The sequence below is a fragment of the Parus major genome, chromosome 2, assembly GCF_001522545.3.
Source record: "Parus major isolate Abel chromosome 2, Parus_major1.1, whole genome shotgun sequence".
Taxonomy (NCBI): Eukaryota; Metazoa; Chordata; class Aves; order Passeriformes; family Paridae; genus Parus; species Parus major.
The window spans coordinates 22,324,082-22,333,496 of record NC_031769.1 but is presented as its reverse complement, the minus strand read 5'-3'; the positions used below and the strand labels follow the sequence as shown (position 1 = coordinate 22,333,496).

At 36.6% G+C, this 9,415-nt stretch overlaps 1 protein-coding gene across 6 annotated transcripts in view; it reads right to left on the bottom strand.

Annotated features, from left to right (window-relative positions):
• Positions 1-9,415, bottom strand: part of CDK14 (cyclin dependent kinase 14) — a 342,956-nt gene that overhangs the window by 119,117 nt on the left and 214,424 nt on the right. For all 6 annotated transcript variants that reach the window (XM_015618267.3, XM_033511841.1, XM_015618268.3 and 3 more), the window contains one exon: positions 2,863-2,911. In XM_015618267.3, coding sequence (XP_015473753.1) covers positions 2,863-2,911 — 49 coding nt within the window. The remainder of the gene's footprint in view (positions 1-2,862; positions 2,912-9,415) is intronic.

The following is a 9,415-nucleotide window of genomic DNA, read 5'->3' as shown; positions in this document are numbered from 1 at the left end:
GAAAGAAAGAAAGAAAGAAAGAAAGAAAGAAAGAAAGAAAGAAAGAAAGAAAGAAAGAAAGAAAGAAAGAAAGAAAGAAAGAAAGAAAGAAAGAAAGTTTCTAGAATGAATCAGTCTATCTATGTGTTAAGTTTTACAGCAGGATTATAAACCCTTGGGAATATGATGTCTATAACGGAAATGTTTATACATCCTTAACTACAGCTGTGCAAGCAAACAGTGCTCTAATACAGCACACAGATAAAGATTTACACTGGAAAAAGAGAAAGCCCTTTACATTTCAAATGTAAATGATACATAATTTTGAGGCACTGAGTATTTCCTATTATAGTAGAAATACCCATATGAAGCACTGAACTGTATGTATTGTCATTTCTTCTGGTCTTTCAATCCCTTCATTTATGCTGAAAAATTGCAAATCCTTTATGCACAGAGCATTGAAAATGTATAAATATTTTTGAAGAGGTTTCACAGAATTTAAAAAGCTCTGGTCTTATTTGAATCAGCCTGTGATGTGATCAGAATTTGTGTCAATTATGAAATCTCAGAGACTGAAGCTGTTTTAAGCAAACTGGGTTTTGTTCTTTTTTGTGGTGTTTTATGAAAAGAGAAATTTCACGCAATAGTCTCGAAGGAAATACAAGACAGCAACTTTTTCAAATTCAAACCAATTATTGTACTTATTAATACATAACTGCTGTATTTTAATAGTCTAACTGCTGTTAAAATACAGAAAAAAGACTTCAGCCCAGGCCTGCAGGATGGATCTAATAGCATGCCAGTATCTATTCACATTACTTAGGCAAATATGTGCCTCCAAGCAAACACATTCAAATCAACATTAGTTTCCTTGTCCTTCTTTCCCAATCCTGATCTCACTGCATATGTTGTAATATAATTGCTTCTTCTAAGCATTTGGATTTCATTAACTACTTGTAAAGAAAAAAATCAACTTGCAATTTTTTTGATTGTAAAAGACAGGATGCAGATCATTACAGTGACAAAATTTTTAACAGGTAAGCTGTGACATTCAGGAAATTGAATTCTACTCCAAGCAGTAAGATTGAGGTACAGTCAAACATTTTAAGATGCCTGCAAGGATCACAATTTGCAAAATGGTCTGAGATGTTTACAAACACCAAATACAAGCAGAGTTAATCTTCCTGTTGTTCCCTCTGCAGTAATCAGGACGATGGACTCATCCACCAAAGCCACCAAATTAGGCTCCTAGATCAAACTGGACAAGCCAGGAACTTTTCTTTAGACTACTGAAAGTCAATTAATGCAGGCTCCTGACACTTAACCTTTGTGGAGGCCTGAACTGGCTTCAGTGCCAGCTTTATTTCTCATTGCAGGAATTGGGAAGTTACTGCTAACCAAGGAGAATCCAGGAGTCCTGCAAAGTGAGCTACAGGGTCATGGAAGATGCCTGGCACTACAAAAATACAGATTTTAACTCAAAGGACAAACACTGATGGCATTACATTCAACAACTAATACCAAAAAATCCTGCTGTATTGAGAGATTCTCCCTCCTTCAGTCAACCACAATTTCAAAAGGTGGTTTTGTTTGGCTTTTATTTGTTTGTTTGCTTGCTCTTTGTTATTTTGGGGGTTTTGTTTGTTTGTTTGTTTTATTTTGGTTTCTTTTGGTTTTGTGTTTATTTTTTGGTTTTGTTTTAAATGAAAACACTGGACCAAATGGGTTTGGGAAGGAACAGATAGAGAAAAACTAACAGAATGGAAAAGTGAATATAAACCTAATCACATTTCGGGAAAGTGACCGTCCAATGGATTTTGCAGTTGTAGACACATTTCATTGCTAGTTAAAAAGGATATTGAAAAAGCATTTGGATTTCTACTCTATTAATAACTCCTTTCCTTTACAGCAAGGAAGCTTCTTCACCAAAATATTTTTTATCTTCAGTTTCAGTGGTGAACTTGGAGATGTTAGTCTCTTGCTGATTAATCTCTTGAACTCCCTGGTAAACTACCAACAAGACAGGCACTTAGTAGCAAAAATAAAATTCTGAATTAGTTCCAGAAAGAAAACAGCAATGCTGGTATAGCAAAGGCTTAGCTTTCCTGCAAAATTTTTGGTCAAAAGATGGAGTAAAATTCTGACTGCTTTTCTGGCAAGACAAGTTGTTGACATAGCTGAAATCATCCAATTCAAATTCTTCAAGCTTTCTTCAAAATATAAAAGCTATTAATTGCTAAATACAGTGCAGTCTAAATATCCTGTCCACAAAGATTCTACGTGTGCTGAGAAACTTCTAGCAAAATTAACACAGATGATTACTTAGAATAATGCCAGTAGTTTAGTATTCAATCTGAATGTTCATCAGGCAACCTTTCTGGACTTTGAGCATAATAACCTTGATATCGATGTCCATCTGGTGTAAATGTGACCAAATTCAGAAAACATTGAAAATTAAAAAAGTGTGGTGAAATTACACTGATTTTTTTCCATTCATAATTAAGATTACAACAGTATGGTCAGCAGCTCACAGCAATGACCAGATGGACCTGGCAACAGGGGATGATTATGTGGAAGCAACACTCAAAAGTGGAGTAAAAATAAATTATTTAAAAATTTCCTAATTGTTATAGATGAACAGAGAAAACAAGACTCCAAACTGACGGCCCAAAGCAATAACAGAGCTTTTCTCCAAGAGTTCAATACACTTGCCAACCAACACCCCCAAGAAGAAAATACTACACTATGCAGTTTCTCCCTATTTACAAGAAACTGGCAATTCAAATCTGGCTTATTTGAAAAGAATAGAGACATTCTAAGCTAGATATGGTAACTTCAGCATAACCTTTAAGAGTCAGAAGTGCAATTAAAAAAAATACTTACTTATTCCATGCTTGTCTAAGGTTTTTAGGGCTGTACTGCGTAAACCGTTCTGTAAGAAAAAGGGGTATATTCAATTACTTCACTAAATCCAGGATTTATTTTTTAAAAATACTTATTTACTGTCAATTTTCATAATTTCATCATTTCTGTGTATCTCCTGCAGCTCAAGTCCTATGGAAAGAAAACTAACCTATAAGCAATTGCCATACAGAGGAAAAATATTATCAAAATAAAACACAAAAATCAACTTTTTAAACCAAGTCACACCAAACCAGCATGAACTAAAGCTCATTTACTGTGGCATCACCAGAAATGGAAAGTTTTACAATTATTTCTGAAGTATTCTTTGATTGCTACTGGAAAAAAAAAGAATCCTCAAATTAGTATATTTTTTTCTTCATCACAAATACAATTCTCTACAGCCTCACTGTCATTTTTTTGCTTCTCAGGGTGCATAAGAGTAAGCATGGGTCTCTGTGACACACAGGGGCAAGCAGAACATGATGGACACTAAGGAGTCTATTTTCTAAAGAATACATATAGATAATGAACAGAAGTATCAACTACAATGACCGCTTATTTACTCAAGTTCTTCAAGTCCTTCTTTTACTTAAGTTCTTCAGTTTAGATAGAAGGACTTTCTCACTTATATCCAAGATGCTTGATCTGCAGTAGGACTCTGGTTGAAAAAGGAAGATGCTAAGTGAGCTGCTGCAGAAATGAGGGGTCAGTCCTTCATTAGCCTCTTGGACAGGAGCTAAGTGGCTCTCAGGTAGCAACAAACGAGTTCAGCTGGAGAACAGAGCAACATTTTCCATGGAGATCCATTGCACAGAAATCCTGCCATGAAGACTGGCACTCACCATGACCAACTATCCTAATGTTATTGCATTAGTTGCTGTGAAGAAGTTCTAAACTTACAAAACACTCCATAAAATCTAAAAAAATATAAAAAACCCTGCTTCCTCTCCACCCATGTGCATGACATTTAATAGACTCACTGTACAGCTGCAATTGTATTTTTTATATATAGGCACACAGATATGCATGCTTCTTACTGTGAAAAACAGCTGTAAAGGTACAATCCTTCAAAGGAGTTGTGTTCAAACTCCTGTATCTGTATACTTGCTTGTATTATTTCTAAAGTTCTCATGTACACTTGATACACAGTCAGTTCTAAAGATGCCAAAACCAAGGCAGAAGCAAAATCCTAGCATCAATGTGGATGCTTTGATTTTTTTTCTTACACCTATTTTTTAGCTTTTTTGCCCCTTTAACTAAAAAATGCAGAAGCTTCAAATCTCATTGAATTCACTGTTGGAAGTTACTGAGAAACAATAACAGACTGATAACAGACACCTGCTCACTGTATCTGAGGGCAACTTCATGCTCACAAGTCTTGTTGCTTTAACCATACTGATGCAGTTAAATAAATGAAATCACTCCCTTTTAGATATGTGTGACAAATGTATTGGAAACTGGAAGCTACATGACTATAACACTTCAAGTTTAGTTTGCAAATAGGAATTAAATACATATATGCAAACAGATACCAATAAAAATTGGAAAAAAATAAAGACTTTTGGTATTAAGTAAATTGTCCAACCGTAACACTGTCAATTCATTTATGACAAGGGTCTGAAAAATAAAATGCAGCCAGCCAGTGCTGTTTAACAACATGTCTGAGATACACATGGGAGTTCAGCTAAATAATAAACTGCAAACTTAAAAATTAATCTATTTTGGTGCAGAAATATCTGGGTGGAAAGAGAATTGAACCAACTTGAAGCACTGCTGAAAAGGTAACCTGGACCTAGAGAGAGACAGATTTTGATCTTATCTGTCATTCTGCAATATGTTTTGGTCAGATACTGAGCTGATTCAAACCGGCACAGCAACACTGTCTTCAACAGAGCTACATCCACTTAAAACATTTGAGAAGTATCATATACAAGATATTTTCTTGACCAGACTATCCAGTATTTATTTTAATCAATTTAAGCTATTTTTACTGTGGGAGGAAAGCCCCAGAGTCAACAACTTCACCAAATTGCCTTAAGGCTTTAATGCCCAAAGATCTGTTCCAGTTCTGCAAAATCCTGAAAAACTATTGCTATGCCAGATGAAATTTTACTGAAAAAAATGATACACTGGATCCAGTTATGTAAATGCTATAAGGGAGACACATGAGCAAAACAAATTTCTCAAAGGGATCTTCCTTTGCTGTTCCAGTCTAAATATCTTTTTAATTTGTACCTTATATATCATATTTATCAGGCAGGGAGAGGGAAAACTGGGGCAGAAGACATGGAGAGGGCAAAACCCTGTCTGCAGAGAGGCAAATGTTTAGTTCATAGTCCTTAATTTCAAACTCTATTGAATATGCTGTGACTGCAATCTATGCTTCTAACTACTGGTATCAACACTTTCTACTCAAGCAAATTAGAGGCTGCTTACTGTACATGCTTTATACAGAAAGAAACCACACATTGATAAAATAATAGCTCACATTTTTCTATATAATTTTATGGTCATGGCTCCAACCAGAGTCTTACCAACTTTCATGGACAAGATAATTAGATGGGACTATTGTGCTAATGAAGCCCAGCCTATGTACATGGCAGCTTTTTATTTTTCTGAACTTTTCCCTTGGAGAAAAAAGAAGCAGTGAAACCAGCTGATTTTGGTTTCAGAGTTGCCAGAATGGAGAAGCTACAATAATCTTGTCCTTGAGCTCCTCCACCATGGTACAGTTTGTCAACCACAAAATGACATACCTAAAACCACCAAACTTGCAGTCCTAACAAAGGCAAAAAAAGACATAATTTCACAACTTTTATCTGAGCATCTCCTGCTTGTGTCAAATCTATCACAGAACCATAATTCAGTCTCACAGTTACATCCCCAAGTTTGCTTCCAAGTCACTTTTCAGAGTGACTAACTCTCACACACCTGTATGAATGTCTCTGGCCTTTACTGCTCAATGGGTGAAATAAAACCAAATCTAAACCTATTGTCTGACTGTGACCAGCTGCACAAAATTACATTCTATGATACTTTCAAGCATGTAGCTTTGATATTTGTTTTTCAGAAGCTACCACTGACATGTTCATAAAGAACAGTAACGTAAGTCTGTATGTGTGACGGGGAATTCTGCAGAATTACCATGAATGCTCCCCCACAAAAGAAATCTTTGCCTGACACACTGAGACACAACAGTACTGGCAATGACAATCTCAATCCCACCTTGTGGAAGAAACCCTGTGGAGCAAAAACTTCATACCCCTCCCTCAGAACCGAAAAGCAAACATGAACATGTGAAAACACCATGCAGACACTCACATGATCACCCACCCACACAGCCATCCTCCAGCACATGCAAACCACTCTCAAGAACACAAGGTGCACCATCTTACTGAGGCAGCTGCTCATTCTCATCAGGCTGAGATTAAAGAAATCAAAAATTTTATGTTTACAGATCAGGATTTGATCTCAGATGTATTTTGAATTTTTATAGTTCAAATTGTAGGTATGTGTACTGAAATCCAAATATTTTTAGATTATTATTAAGTAGTAGTAGTAGTAGTAGTAGTAGTGTTTATTTTGAATTAAAACTCTGGAAGGTCGACACAGTAATCAAATCTGAAATTTTGAGTTAAAATTTTGATTTTAATTTCCTTTATGAAAATACTTCAATATTTGCCAATCTTTTGGGAACAAATTCAGGCAACAAAATTTGATCCTCTACATTTTTATCCTAAATATGCAGTCATCATCCTCACTTCCAGCTGTGTCTCACTGTTACAGAGCTTTTCACATGGGTGCTGTATTTCACCTAGCAAAAGGTGAATTTTTGCTTATATGAAACAAAAGAAGGAAGAGCTTTTTAGTTTTGCTGGAATCACACAGCACCTTGGAGTGTTTACTATTTGCTTCTTAGATGGCCAAGGAAGCCAAATCTTGACTAAGTGCCATGTCCACAGTCAAATGCAGTGTAAAGAGGTGCCTGTATAGGATGGCATAAATGAGAGCTAACATACAGTATTTCCATTTGTTAGTGGAAAGATGTTGCTACATCTTCCTGTAGTGCAATTTTTACTCTCAGGATGTCCCAGGAGTATCCAAAAGGACTAGGCTGTGACTCCCACACCCCAGCACCAGCCTCAGCCTCGCTGTTCTGCTGGGCACTGCACACAGCCTGCCCAGAGGAGGTGAGTGGGGCACTTACACAGACATTCTTCTGGCAGCACAAGGATCTGAGCTGCTCCTGGCTTTGGACCTTGCAGCACAGCTTACTCAGTGCCTCATCTGCCAAGGAAGTTTTTAGGACTGTTCCCCACAAACAGTAGCATCGAGAGGCTACTGGAGTAACAACTGCAAAATGGAAGCAGTAATGAGCAACCAGAGGAAGAGAGGGAGGGAATTTCTTGAGCTAGTTAATTTGACAAACTTGATGCATCAAAAAAAATTATGTTTTTAAAACAACTGCTTCCAAATTCTGACCAGTTTGAAGACCTAGAGGGAAAAAAAAAAGCCTGTCCAGAAAGCTCATGCATTACACTCAGCAGTACTAAGTGGTCTTCAAAAAACCAGTAATTTTTTTCTTTCTTTCTATTTCTTATTTCTTTTAGACAACCACTCTGTAGCAACACTGCTGTGTGTGCATACTCACTTGTGTGCCCACACATATACCTACATGTTCTGCACTGCAAGCATCGTTATCTGCCTGATAAACACGCTCCACCTGACAGCCCCGCATCAAGGGTGGCTTCAAAGAAAGTGAGCTGCAGCAGAACTCACTAGTGAGCTTATTAGCAGACCACTGCAGGAGCACTGGTCTGCTGTGAGAATTGAAAAAATAAGCACTTGCATTTTAAGCACCATAAAACAAGATGAGGGGTTTTTCCTCTTTTATCAGTCAGAAAAACACATGAGCTATTATATTTGCAACATTTGCTTTGAAAAGACCTAAGATAGGCAAGAAAAACCACAGAAGAAATTAGAGGCAGAATACATTTTGTTTTTTTAGCTTCTTTTTAACAGTATTGATAATCTAGTCTAAACCAAAGAACTTAAAATGCAGTTTAACTTCAAGGCATTCTTTATGTTGCTAATCAAAACATGATGGCTAATATGCATTCCTTGATTAATGTTCTTCTCTATTTAAAACCAAATGTGATTAGCTTAAATGCAAATATTTAAACATCACCATAATTAATATTTTGAAAAGTCTCATTATTTCTTTGATAGGGTTTTCTTTACATTTAATTTAAAAGTCTAACATGACTAACACTGTATTGTTATATATATGACATATACTATTTTTAGTAAAGATTCAGTGCTAAAATTATTCAAATTATGTTAGCTAAAGATATAAAGACAAGCATCCATGTTGACAAGAAAACTTTCAAGCACTATAACATTTGCACCCCTAATGTGCAATTAGAATTTTTACTGAAGTTAGGTCACAACTAGAGGATTATGAAATACATGAGCTAGACTTTGGAGTTTTGTATGCCAAACATCTTTAGAAAAACTACAACTTCCTCCCCTCCATTCTGTCCCCTCTTCCCCCTTCTATTTGCTTTAGAAGAGCACAGCTTCTGTAAAGGGGAAGAATAGCTGCTGTTTTCTAGACTGAGCATAAATAGAAAATGTAATTTTAATACTCAGCATTCTCTGAAGCATTGGAGTCCTACATTAAATGGTTCCATCCTTTAGCAGAGCTCACCTTGGCTCCTCTGCACACATAATAAGTTACTTTAACTTTTCAGCTTAATGTAATTTTGTTTAGAGAATGGTAAAAACACTGACAACTCTGCTTCCCTTGGGTGGTGGATACCACAGATTGAAGAAACACTAAAACATACAGTTTTATTTTGGCAATAGAGAGGGAGGATTTTGAAATTAATTCCCTTTTACAAATAGCCCTCCTTTTTTCAAGTGGTCAAATTCTTGAAGATTACATCCATACCAGTAATTTAACGAGCTTGAGACTGTTTGGATGGGACACCATCACTGTCCTGTAGCACTGCTGCAGCACCTCCCACCCCATAGAGGAGATGGGGACATCTTACAGTCTCCATCCCACACTGACTTCCTAACCCTAAGGAAGCTTCCTAACACCCAGGAATTAATTATTTGCAAGTGCTAATTGTAAAGAGGTAAAGGCATACCAGAGGCCACTCTGACAGTCTAACAGCAGAGGCTCTCATGTTGCATGGGAACATTCCCTGGCATCAGTGGTGATGTAAACAGGCAAAATACTGATTTAGCACGTAACAAAATGTTGGCAGGCTTTGGAGAAACTCTACAGGAAAAACTGCTATGAAAGTTTGAAAAGCCGTGTTTTCTTATGCAATATGCTCATGTGTTTGTGCCAAAGGAGTTCAGTCTCTCAGTCCAGCACTATTCTAAATGAAGACTTAATCCTTTGAAAAAAATTTGGCTCTCAATCAGCTGTTAAGATGCATGTAGGCAGATCACATTTCTTAACCAAATCTGTATTTATTGATCACCTGGGAAGTAAAGTAGAATTCCTGAGTTAGAACAC